The 13,501-nt window shown below is 47.5% G+C and overlaps 1 protein-coding gene across 1 annotated transcript in view; it reads left to right on the top strand.

Moving 5' to 3' along the window:
• The window catches only part of SIM1 (SIM bHLH transcription factor 1), a 47,913-nt gene that overhangs the window by 12,273 nt on the left and 22,139 nt on the right, over positions 1-13,501 (top strand). Inside the window, exons 3-8 of the mRNA XM_074923157.1 lie at positions 20-109; positions 264-372; positions 499-584; positions 1,863-2,062; positions 2,175-2,281; positions 3,216-3,363. Of these exons, the coding sequence (XP_074779258.1) occupies positions 20-109; positions 264-372; positions 499-584; positions 1,863-2,062; positions 2,175-2,281; positions 3,216-3,363 (740 nt within the window). The remainder of the gene's footprint in view (positions 1-19; positions 110-263; positions 373-498; positions 585-1,862; positions 2,063-2,174; positions 2,282-3,215; positions 3,364-13,501) is intronic.

The following is a 13,501-nucleotide window of genomic DNA, read 5'->3' as shown; positions in this document are numbered from 1 at the left end:
CCTCAACCCTTTTCTGCAGACGTTGGACGGTTTCATATTTGTCGTGGCTCCTGATGGCAAGATCATGTACATCTCGGAGACCGCCTCCGTGCACCTGGGCTTGTCGCAGGTACGCTGGGGGGGGGGGGGGGGGGGGGGGATATGGGGCGCTAGCCCCCGGGCCTGCCTGTGCCCCCCAGCTGACAGGGGAGGTGCGTGCGGGGAGGGTGAGCGGTGCCGGCGATGAACCCCTTCCTTCCCCTCCTCCTTCTCCTCTCTCACAGGTAGAGCTGACCGGCAATAGCATTTACGAGTACATCCACCCCGCCGACCACGATGAGATGACGGCGGTGCTCACGGCCCACCAGCCCTACCACTCGCACTTTGTGCAAGGTAAAGCACACAGCCCTGCGCCCCCGCTTGGCCTGCGCGGCCGCGGAGGGGACCGCGGAGGGGACTGCGCAGGGGGGGCGGAGCCCGCGGCTCACCCCATCTCTGCCTTTCTTTCCCCCCTCCCAGAGTACGAGATCGAGAGGTCCTTTTTCCTGAGGATGAAGTGCGTCCTGGCCAAGAGGAACGCGGGTCTGACCTGTGGGGGTTACAAGGTGCGTGTCCAAGGCCAGGACCCGCCCCCCACCCGCCCCAGCCTTCCCGCACCCCTGCTCCGGCAGCGCCGAGCACGCAGGGCGGGGAAAGCGGGGACAGGAGTGGGGACGAGCCCGCTGCCCGCGGGGACTGTCCCAGCCAGGTACTCTTTCATGTGGTTCAGAGCCAGAATTTCTCTCGGAGTTGCAGGTTAAAGGGCTCAAATCGCAAAACCAAGCAATCGAGCTCCCCGTGGGTATTTTTTTTTTTTTTTTCTAATTCGCTTTTTAAACTGAACGTCACACAACCACTGACGTTCCCGAGGTGTCTGTGGAAGCCGTCAGGTGACACAGTGAGACCCCTGGGTTAATTTATTTCTTTATTGGGTAACTCGTCAGCTTCAGGGGCAGCTCTCCAAGTCCAGGGTTTTTCCAGGGTTCTGCTCCTCGGTGAGGACACCCCCCACTCCCCGACCTTCTCCCAGCTTTCGTGTCAGCTGCACAACGCCAAAGAGCGGTGGATACCTCTAACGCAAAGAGATGTTGTGCCACGACGGGCCGTTGGGCAAATACATCCCTTGAAATTACTCCAGAAACACCCCAGTAATAGATAAGTAAGACTGAAGCACACAGCAGTCATGTGCAAGGATACATTTAGGAGACATACCTAAAATTACGTCCAAAGACACATTCTGGCCTGCTCTATCTGTATAATAGACATATCTTACACATGTGACATATGCACACACGTAAACTCTTTCTCTCACACGCATGCACTCTTCATTACAAAGTTGTAACTGCCTTGGCACTTCCGCGTCTTTCCTTTTTAGAAGAATAATAAAAGCGTAGTTAGGAGGTGGTCCAAAAACCACTTAAGTCAGTGGAAAAAAAAAATCTCGTTGACTTTAATGGGCTTCAGATCAGTGCTGAACTCTCGTACGGGGGAAGGAAAAAAAAAAAAAAAAAACCAAACAAAAAAAAAAACAAAAACCCACAACCCCCCCCAAAAAAAAACAACAACAACCCCCACCCCCCCAAACCCACAACCAAAAAAACCCCACCCCAAAACCCAGAGCAACTCCCAACCCAACCCAAACACAAACAGAAAAGCAGAAAAGCCGCAGACGGTGGCGGTGTCGCTTTGCCGGGGCGGCGGCTCCGGGGCACCGGGCGGCCGCATCGGCACCAGCCGGGCCGGCGGGCGGGTGTGTCCCGGTCCCCTCGGCGGGGAGGGACGCCTGTCACAGCACACCCTTCCCCCTGCTGGGCAGCCCCCGAGCTCTCCTTTGTCTCCGGCAGGTCATCCACTGCAGCGGGTACCTGAAGATCCGCCAGTACAGCCTGGATATGTCCCCCTTCGACGGCTGCTACCAAAACGTTGGCTTGGTCGCCGTGGGCCACTCGCTGCCGCCCAGCGCCGTGACGGAGATCAAGCTCCACAGCAATATGTTCATGTTCCGGGCCAGCCTAGACATGAAGCTCATATTCTTAGATTCCAGGTAGAGCTGGGGTTATTTCCAAATCTATTCTCTTAGCCCCCCCTTTCTTCTCCCCCAGGCCTCCTCTCCTGTCCTCTCACCCACCGGTATTTGCTGCTTGTGTCTCTTGCAGGGTAGCTGAGCTAACAGGTTACGAGCCCCAGGACTTGATAGAGAAGACTCTTTACCACCACGTCCATGGCTGTGACACCTTCCACCTGCGATGCGCCCATCACTTGTGTAAGGAGATGATGTCCTTGTAGAGACCCTGCCCCCCTCCCTCTGCAGATGGACTTTGGGTTTGCTAGGATTTACGTCTAGGTCGGAACGGGAAAAGCCAGTTCAAGGAAGGCGAGAATAAGGAAAATTTGCAGCAGGTTTTAATGAAACAAGTCGTTAGAGACTGAACTCCGAGTTGGAGGCAGGGGGAAGATGGAGGGGATCGGCAATGAAAGGCTGTTTTTCCCTCCTCAGCTCCCGGTTGTAGGACAAGAACTCCCCTGCACAAACCTCAGGCGCTCAGTTCGCTTCACATTCCGGTTAGGAAAACCCCTTTTTTCTTACTCCAAAAAGTCATGCCAGGGAAATTCAAATACTTTCGTTCCACTTCCACCAAGTCACACAAATTTTATCTGTGTATCTATTTTTGACTGCAGTAGTGAGCCCGATTCGGAGCTGTTCTTTATTCTATTTCGATATCATGATGACATTAATACACGGATAGATGAATAAAAAGGGTATGAATTTCCAGTAAGTTTCCTTATAGAGAACGTAACAAGAAGAGATAAAACCCGAAGTCAGATCTATAGAATTAAATCTCGATACGCTGGGGTGCGGGTTCAACCCCCCGGGGTGCGGGTTCAACCCCCCCGGGGTGCGGGTTCAACCCCCCGGTGTACTCACCCTGTCCCACCAATCTCCCCCACCGGGCTCGGCGTGTTTTGAGCGGGAGAGATCAGCTCTGGTTTGGGGACGCCCAGGGGGCTCTCCGCCACCCTTCCCCCGGGGCTTTCGGTCCGTGCCGTTTCCCCATGGGATGCTAAGGGGTTCCCTGCCCCTCTCCTCGCCCACGGGGCCCTGGGGGTGGTGGTGATGGCGGTGCACCCCCTTTCCCAGGGCCGAGCAAAACGGAGGCGGGATCCGCGCTGAGGCTCTCCCCGCTTTGTCCCCGCAGTGCTGGTGAAAGGGCAAGTGACCACCAAGTACTACCGCTTCCTGGCCAAGCACGGCGGCTGGGTGTGGGTGCAGAGCTACGCCACCATCGTGCACAACAGCCGCTCCTCCCGCCCGCACTGCATCGTCAGCGTCAACTACGTCCTCACGTAAGTCAGCTTGCGGCCGCCGCTGCGAGTTGCGCGGGGCCGAGCAGGGCCGAGCGCCCACGGAGGGCACCTGCCCGCGGGCCCCGCGCAAGGGCCGCGCTGGGAGCCGGGCCCGGCGGCCGCTCCTCCCTCCCTCCCTCCCGCTTCCCCCCATGGCGGCTGCTGAGCCCCCGCGCTGCCGCACTGACCAGGGCAGGCTCGCCAGGTCTGCGAGGAGCACACTGAACACTTTCATCTAGATGAAGGGTTTCCCGCCTGCCTGTTTCTTTCTCTTTCGAGAGGGAAAAAGATTTAGAGGTTTGTCACCCACATATTTGACTCCCCCCCTCCTTTTTTTTTTTTTTTTTTTTTTCAGTTTAAATGCACCCAGCATTAAATAAAATTTAAAATTTAATGCAGCGTAAAAAAAAGGTTTCCACGTACGGAGTTATTTATACTCAACAAACAGGACATCTGTTTTTCTTTTCAAAAATCTGGGGTTTGAAGTTCTTAATTTCATCCAGAGTCTCTATCAAAGCCCTGAGATTTCTTTTTTGTTCTTGGAGAGTGATCCTTACAGTGAACCACAAAGAAAGTTGGTGACCAGAAGGGTCAGTTAAACTTTTAAAAAAGTAAAATAAAACAGAATTTTAAAAAATAAATAAAATCAAAGTGACTGCTGAGACACCGTATGTGTCAACGCATCTCCTTCTATTTGGGGACTGCTGGGTTGTGCTCTAGCTCTGCTACTTAACCTGAAACACAGGGGCCCAGTGAGGGAGGAGAAGCTCGGTGGGACTGTTTTGAAGTGTTTATCACTGCGATTGTTACGTCGCCTCCGGACACGGCAGTAGCTGCTGGCGGCAGCTCTGACGCTCCTTTAGGCTCGTAGGGCCGGACAGGTCGGCTGTATCTCGTTGATCCTATCTATGGGATGCGTGTTCCTCCGCTCCGCTGCTCATTTGTCACTCTGGAGGCAAATGTTAAGTGTTGGAAACGTCTGAGAGGCACAACCATCCCCTCTCCTAAAACTGCGGCGACGGCAGCATCACGATCTTGCCGTGGCGGGTTTCGTGAGTGCGCAGGTGGCGAGCGGTTTGGTAGCCGAGTTTAAGACGCGCTCCCCGAAACGAAGTGGCTCTGTAGGGAGCGAGGGCTCTGGTCACGCATGCAGGCGCGGCGGGGGGGTGGGCAAGGGGCTGCGGACCACGGCGCCTGCACTGCTCGGACGGAATCGCTTTGGTACGTGAAGCGATAACGGGCATCGTGCTCTTAGCTGGGCAGGCAGGGGTTCAGGCGCCTGTATGAGGAAGCATGCGTTTGGGTCAGCACTCCGGTGTAGGGACTAAACTGCGGTTCCCCTTTCAAGAAAATCCCTTTTATTCGCTTTAAAAAGGGATGCTGAGCGCGGCGGCATACTAGGCTGGCATTCACCCAGCAAGGATGCGGATCAGCAGAGGCATCATCGCCTCTGTTCTAGCTGTTCCCTGCATTTGTATGTCCATTTCCCCCACACCAGCCTCTCTCTGTATTTTCGCGTTTTATGCTTCTCAGTTAAGGCCAAGCACTTGCCTTAGGTCCAGGGGGAACTGCAGAGACAGAAATCAGTGTTTGGTAACGCCAAGAAACGAGGGATCCGAAGGCAACCAGCATGCTAGAGTGGTTTTGCACCAGAAACGAGGCATATTTTTCTATGAGCACCTGAAATTACAGGTCGTTTCCCTCTCCTTTAATCCCCAAACCGTGAACATCAATCCCGAAACTCTACCTCAAATGACCCGAGTGGAAATGAAAGATCCCAGCGGATCTCCTTAAAGTCAGCTGGAGCTCTGGCTCGATCTGTCCCCTGCTTGCCGGGGTGGCCACCACCACGGCACCAGCATTTCAGGCCGGCACAGCAAAACAAGCAGGGAGTACTCTGAGTACTCCGGTCCCGCGGGGGCCGGTCGGACAAACCCGTCGGAGCTGTTTTCCAGCAGCGGGACCGGTTACACCCTGTGCCGCCCTGCCCCCCCTTGCCTGCGACCAGTGCCGCCAGCACCACCAGTGCAACCCAGCCCAGGGTGGCTACCGGCGGCCCGGGGGGGGCGGCGGGAGGGTTCCGCGACCAGCTTGTTAGCAGTCCATTTGCAGCTCCAAAGCCCGCTGCTCGTGTGCGCCTCAGTCCGCCCTCCGCGCCCTTCCGCGGCGGCGGCCGGCGACCAGCCTCTGCGCGCCCCGGGCTCCGCGCCCCGGCAGGATTTCCCCGCCTGGAAGCTGGGCTTGGGGAGCCCCGGTTCGCACCGCCCTCCCGCTCCAAACGGCACTGCAGGGGAGCCGGCTTTCCCCTCTGGAGCGGTCCCATTCCTCCGCCTCAGCTGTTTTTTTCGCTGGAGGCAGCGCCTTGTATATTTTCGTGCATGCATATGGACTTTAAGAACAAGGTTATATGCAGACCTCTTTTCAGTCAGGCTGACGTGCAGGAGGACTATAGTTGTTCATTCAAGATTTCCCTTGGAGAATGAGGTTACACCGCAGCACAACTTCGTTGCCCCTCGGTGTAAGGCTCCCCTTGCGCTCTCTGCTTAATTGCATCGAGTGCGGAGGAAGGCGAGAGGACAGCGGGGGAGTCAGGCTAGCTAAAGTGAGGGTGCTAAATGCCGGGAGGTCCATCACTGGCTGCGGCAACCCTCATGTGCCGCCGGAGGCTGCAATGCAGGCAGCGCGACTGCATTAAAATTTAGTTTTGGTGTGCTTAGGTCCTTGAGGTCGCGTCAAGCCTGCCTGGCTTTTCATTAGGGCACTGCAGAAGGAGAAATCGTGTCCTGCTTGCTCCTGCGGCAGGGCTGCCGCTGCTGAAGTCGCTGCCTTGGGGCCGGGGGACAGCCGTAGCTTCCACTGCATCATCATCATTATCATTATTATTACTACTACTACTACTATTATTATTATCGTCATCATCATCATCCTACGGCTAGTCTGCCGTTCAGAAAAATAAATGAGAAGAACGGGCCCTGCCGTGTGCCTGCAAGCAGTGAAAGGGCTGTTTTTTTTAAAAAGCAGATGTAGCAAGCCTCTGAAATGGGTACCCTGGGGTGGAGGAGAGCTGCCGGGGAAAGGTTCATGGTGGGATAGTCAGGCGGGGGGATGCTGAGCTCCTCGTACCTAGAGTCGGCTTAATGGTTTTAACGAGCTATTCAGAGTCAACATGTTATCCCTCAAACGAGGAAGGTAGGTGGTGAACGTACAGGGGAAAATGGGAGGTTATGGGGACTTGACGTTTTCCCCTGGTATGAGGTAGGCTCCACTCCAGGAGGGCCGAGTAAAGGTACCGCAGCACTCAGAATTAAGTGTTTAATATACTTTGTTCCGGTATAAATCCTATAGCTACTGCAGTTCCTTACGGATTATTCCAGTAACCCAGGACAGCTTGGATGCATGTGTGTATGCCGCGGGTTCCTCCCGCGTTTCACCCACCCGGCATCGGGTGCGTGGCAGAGCCGCTTGTGCCGATGCAGGCTCCTGGAAGAGGAACAGGTTTGCCCGCTGCAGCCTAGTCGTGTTATAAACCCAGCGAGGCAAAACGTGCTTCCAAAAGAGAGAGACAAACCTTTGCATATCGACTCTCGTGTGCGGAAGCCGAGGAGAAAGCGAAAGAGGTGCGAACTAGCGGGTTTGTGCTTTGAAATAATAAAGACTCGCCTTTGGGACGCCTTTGAGGTGAGAAGCCTCTCTCCTTTGAAAATAGGAAGTGTTGGTCTTTTTTCACTGAATTGGCGTGAAAAATAGCAAAAGGGATCATAACTTTTGGAAGATAAGGTGCAGGTTTTTGACCTGCTGGATCCCTGGTCTCCTCGCACAGTACTTCTTCACGCAGGGAAATCCTCGGGAGTTTTTTCGGTTTGCTCGTGGGATAAGGAGCTTTTTCTTACTATTGAGAGGAACCGGAGTGCTCTGATGTTTTGGAAAGAAGCGAGTACTGAGTGGCATAAGTGACAAACTGGTCTGGAGGACCAGTTTCCGTGCAGGCTGAGCAGGAAGAGCGAGAATCTCTTACCTTGTGGCTTCCTAACTCCCCTGAGCGACATAGATGATGAACACGGCAAGAATGAGAAAGGGTTTGTGCGAAAGGGACTCCCCAGTTAAGAAAACAATACTTTTTTTTTTTTTTTTTTAAAAAAAAAAGAGTAATTTCCATCTTCCATAAATCCCAAGCAAGTGAATTCTAGGCTTGTGAACTTATGTCTGTAAGTATATATGCTGAACTAAACAGGTAGGGTGGCAAGGGCATTTTAGCAACAAGAAGAAAGGTTATTTTTTGGTGTAATAGCAGTGTGTCAAAACCTGCTATAAATGACCTTTAAGGATTCCAGCTTTAAAGCACACATATCTGCTCTTCTTTGTATTCTGCTTGGCATATGTGACTACAGACACAGAATATTTGTTTCTTTTCTTATTTGTTCTGTACACACAGTTGCTATATCATTGATTATTAGCTGTGCATGTTTATCACATAAAGGGACTCAAGTATGAGTCAATTAATAGAGAACGCAAATGCTGAAGTTAAGTTTATATTTAGATCGCAAACAACCTCCCTTCAAACAAATGGATAATGCAAAGTGCAAATCCTTTGACTTTTTGAGCACGAGCAAATATTATAATAATTTGTCCCCAGAGAAAGCGAAGGAAGCTTTCCTGTATACATTTCATTGTCCTTTAGCATTGAAAAGAATGGCAATAGCGATAACATATACAGATGACATGGATTAGGTACCTAATTGTGACTAATCTCTGTTCTGATGATATAGTACATATATTATATAGTTCCAGCTGACCTCTTCATATTGCATTATGTAACTGGCCAATTAGAAGCACAAATTGAATGCAATTCGTTTGAAAAATTGTTTCACAAATAACTGCCCTATTGATGAATATTTTACTTAATGATGTGGTAAATGCAATTTAGAATAAATTGACTATTAATTGTATCTACACACTTAATCTTTAAATTGTTATTGCTGTTTATAGCTTTGTGTACTACCAGATTTAAAGTGGTTGTTTAAGCAATGTGGTATCTTTATGTGTGATGGCTCAGACTTTGAAAAAGGTCCTCCTTGGCATATTAAGCAGGCTTTAGGGAAATTTGTGTTTCAGGTGGAAACAAAGCTCTCCCCGTATTTTAAACAGCTACAATGAAATATTTTCACAGCTTTTCAGAGGAATCCTCTTTTTGGCCTGTCTCTGGGACATCAGGTCTCACCTTCTCTTCCTAGTCAATGGGAGAATCCCCAAACTATATTTCCATGCCTACAGGCCTACCTTTATTAAGTGCTTCTTTCAAATTGACCTATTTGGAATTGCCATGGAGTCTTCTCCTCAGTCAAAGGTATCTCCCAAGTGTGTGATGGAGTGTGTGGGATAGTGAATATATTGGGAAAGTTATTACTTGCAGAAGTAATCCTGCACACCTTTTCTCATATCATTAGTGGAACTAGTTGTATGAGTAAGCTTAGCCATCTAACTTTAATACTTGATATAAGGCTTAGTGACTTTAACTGGATATCATATTTTTTTCTAAGTAGTCAGAAACCGTAGAAACAAATTTGACTTGCTGCTTTCCCTTTATATTTCTTTGCATTAATGGGAATTTTGCCACTTAATTGTGCACAGTTTATCTGTTCAATCTATAATATACTTTTTCCTAAGACTGAAAAACCTACCATCATTCCCATGATTTGATTAGCAATGTAAATATATAGAGGAATTGTTTTAATAAATCAAAATGCTTGGGAAGCATATGCCCCAAAGCAAAAGAGTATAAAAGGATTCCTCTTGAACTACTCAGTGCAGTATTCTGTTTGTTCACCATTAGTTTTTATTACAGACTTGTCTCCCTGGAACATTGTTTATATATTTCTTGCAAATAGGAGACAGGCTTTTCCAGGTGTCCACAATACGTTTCTGCAGTTCTTCTTTGTTCATGTAGGGGCTTTCCTAGCTACCATTTGTTTAATTCACTCCAAATTTCCATGCTTGTATTTAAACCAGGTGACTGTAATGGCCAAGGCACTAAAACTGTGGGCCAGAGTCTACAGTCACTGCTCCTATGAAGAAAGTTTTATTTGCTAGCACAAGGATTAAAGCACCGCAGCTCAGATCCACAGGAAAAAAAAAAAAAAAAAAAAAAAAAAGAAGAAAAAAAAAGAAAAAAAGAAAAGAAAAAAAAAAAAAAAGCAGTTTAAATGCATACATACTGATAGTCTTTCACAGCATGAAGTTCAGGATTGCAAATAAGTGTCGCTATTCCAAGAAAGAAAAGTGACCTCAAATGCTTCATCCTTTTCCTATTCAATGCGTCAACTGCTCCAGGCCTTTGGAAACCCCCTCCTCCCAAACACTGAGTTACAGATCTTGTAAAATGATTGTCTGGGGTTGAGACACATTCAGCAGGGGCAATGGCTGAAGTAATTACTATCTCCAGCTGTCTGCCTTACTCCATTGATGAAAGGTACAGGGCCTGCTCTAGGGACTCTTACTCCTAAAATGCCACAGTTTATGGTTTAAGGTAAACTGCTACAGATTTCACATTACATGGAAGCATTGGACTGTACACTGTAGCACAGCTGTTCCTGCTAGAGAGGTTGTTCACACTTTATCCTTACTCTGCCCTTCCGCACTCTGAATGGCATAAATGAGGCTTGTGAACACTACTACAGCAGCTGGGTGCTTCAGTCCCTTTGGGGATTAGCTCCAGTGGTCCTCCTAGATGGCAGAGGAGAGAAGACCAGAGGCCATGGAGTTTAGGGTTATGTTTACTGCTCTGTGATAGCTGAGAGATCTGAAGACAAGTGAGGCAGTTGGAAGAGCATCTGCTGGTTTTACCACACGACAGTTGTATCTCATCTATGGATTGTGTTAGTGGCTGTGCAGAAGAGGCAGGCCAGGCAGTTGAACTGCTACCAAAGGATTCCCCTCCACACTATCACCATCTCAATACTCTGCACAAAACTGGATGCAGAACTGGCTCCTGCTTTCATAACAGCAACAGTGTGTTCCTTAAGCAGGCTTACAATTTTACTAGCTCTGCTTCTGTTTCCTTAATCTGTTGCATGCTTGCTCTCATTGCTCTGTGCTGCATCTCCTGTGGTTCCCATGTTGTTTCACTGTAATTATAATGAGATACGACAGGTGTGACAAGTTACTAAACTGCTTCTGAAGTAAGCTCTTCCCTCTACGTTATGGTACTCTTGCTAGTTTTTATATGTACGCACACAAACGTGGCATTTCGACATGGCCTAAATTAAGTGTTAACAAATAAATCTCCTCTGTCCATTCAACAGTGGCAAGTATCTGTTTAAAATCTAATTCTCCTTCCCTCACCTCTCTTTTGTACTTTACAGCATGGGCCAGGCTCCAGCACACATGTTCATACTCAGTAGGTTGCTTCAGAGGCAGCCCCTTTCACTTTGATGACACTATTTATGGAGGCAGGCATCATTCTGTGTGAACAAGGGTATAGCATCTGACCCTTCTGAAGGCTTGGGACGGCTGAAGTCTGGAGTCAATCACATGATCTTTAACACAGTTAGACAATTTATTCCTGTTGTCTTTTGTTATCATCCACTTAGTGCGATTAAATGGCAGAAGTCCTGATTTACTAAAGCACTTGAGCACATGGTAGGCTCTAAAAGTGCTTAGACATAACTTTCAGTACATGTTTATATACTAGTGAATTCAGTTTTGAAATAAAAAAACCCCTTAGGCACACGCTTAGAAATAAGAATATTCCTTGGTTTTGCCAAAGAGAGATGACTTGAAGAACGCATTTGTTACTGTGTTGAATTGGAACCTAATAAAGAACAGCCGTAGTTTTTTTCAGCTACAAACCACTGTGTATAAATCTTGGGGGCAGCAATGTTGAAAATAACAGCTATTATCTGCTGAAGTTTCAGTGCAGCTATGGAAACTCAAATGCCTGGCTAACTAAAGTTTGGCTATATCCCTAGCATTGTGTGGATATTTTGACATAGAAGATCTTTAAACACATCTAATATTCAACGTTCTTACATCTGTGCTGTCAGTTAGGAAGTGAACATGCACAGTCTGCCCTAAAGGCAACCTGTTCCCAAGTAGCCTGTGGCTTTTGATCATCTCTGTATTACGTTTGGCAGCTGGTAGCCTGGGCTGTTGTTATAGAAAACTCTCTCCCTCTGACTTAGGTCCTGATTAACTGAAATCCACCCAAAGGCACTGCACACTATTTTTCTCTTGCTGTTTCCAAAGACTATTTTGTACACAGAACAAAATAATAACCTTTAATGACTGCTTCATGAAGCATATCCCAGTAGAGTATTTGCTCAAATAAAGGCTAGATTTTGGGGATAAATAGCCTGATAACATCTTCCCATTTGCAGCCAAACTGCTGAACAATGTTCCCCAACATAACTCTGTTGATCTTAAGCTGTGAGTAAGAGAGTTAAAGCAAAAGTGTAATCTTCTGAAAGATCATCAGCTTCCTTAGTGCTTCCTAGTCTGGGAAAACCAGTAATGGGAGTGGGGATGTGGCGTTAGTCCAAAGAAAACTTGGTATCTGTGTGACTACAACTGTGTAACTTAACATGGGAATACACAGTTAAGGCTTCCATGGTGATATCTAGTGAGTTCAAGAAAGTGGTAGGAGACAAGGTGCACAGCAGCATTTGCACAGGTGTGATACTCTGGACTTGCTGCATATGTGCTACAGAAGTGGTCGCCAGAAATATGGTAAAAATCCATATGTATGGTAAATCCAGTATATCCATTATGATATATTGGTGGTGTTGTACAAATCAAATGTTCTTTTATTCCAGCTGCAGATTAGCTGTAGTGTTGGTCCAAGGACAGTTGTAGGATGGCAGTGGAGTCAGTCTGCATGTATGCTCTGGACCTTTTTATGGGAACATGCAGTGGCCTGGTCAGACACACTTCCAGGCATCCAGAAACCCTTGATAAATGTGCATGTGAAGCAGTGACAACAGAGTGGCTGAAGTCAGGTAAGACCCCTGACTGTCCTAGTCAAAGCAAGGACTAAGAGAGAAAAGGTACTAGTCAGTTGATAGATTTAAATTTCTAAAGAAGATTGTAGCCAGATGTTCTTGTGTTTTATTAAATGATTTTTTTAAAAAAATTATTTGTTGAGAAATTTTAGATATGCCTAGTAAGTATTTCACAACCTATAACCATTCAACCCACTGGAAACTTACTCTTCAGTTTCAGAAGCTGGATTTTGACATTGGCATATATTTCTGGAACTGTGTGTGTTAGGATCACACATCACTTGTTGTTAGGATTATTGTTGAAAAGCATTAACTACCATTAAAAAAGTCTCTTTTCTGAATTTGACAGAAGATGTGTGGTCAACAGTAGTACAGTGGTTCAATGTATGGTAGTTTAATTTACTCAGTGGCCCAGAGGGCCTATCTAGTCAGGCAGGATATCTTGTATCAATTTTTACATATAATGAACCCACTTAACAAATATAACCATGTATAATGTATACTTTGAGGAGCTAGAAGAAGTGATTATCAGGAAAGTATCAAATAAAATGGAGAATTATGTGTTATATAAAACACTGATATTGGCTTTTCTTGCTATTTGTCCACATAAATGCTTTATACGTTGAATGTCTATCGAAGCTGATGATCAAGGCTGAGTGATATATAAACAGAGCTTAGACTCAAGTGGCAAGTACGGTGTGTGAGATTTGGCTGCAGTAGAGGTTTGGCTGTGGGTTGGAAGGAGATAAAAGGCAGTTTAACTCAGGTACAAATAATGAAATGAGAAAATAGGTATATTAATTTGTAAAAACCCTGAAAAGCCATTCTCCCCAAATGCAAGAAAACACATGCAAGTCCTTGCCTCTTCCTTCCCTTAGATCCTCTAAAATTTAAGTGAAACAAGGTTCAGTTGAAAAGCATTTATTAATTATCATATAATGGTTTCTTGCTTTGTGGGCAGATAATGGCACACAACAGCCCTCAGTGGCAAAACTAAGGAACTCTGGACAAGTGAATTGAAAAGGCTTTCATTGTAGAAAAATCTTGCTTCTTATGAGGAAGGTGAAAGTCTTGGGACAGGAAAGGACTAATCTGATGAAAGAGAAAGTGATCTGTAAATGGGAACTCCTCACCACATGGACTTC

The sequence above is a fragment of the Athene noctua genome, chromosome 1 (genome assembly GCF_965140245.1).
Source record: "Athene noctua chromosome 1, bAthNoc1.hap1.1, whole genome shotgun sequence".
Classification (NCBI taxonomy): domain Eukaryota; kingdom Metazoa; phylum Chordata; class Aves; order Strigiformes; family Strigidae; genus Athene; species Athene noctua.
This window is presented reverse-complemented; position numbering and strand designations above follow the sequence as displayed.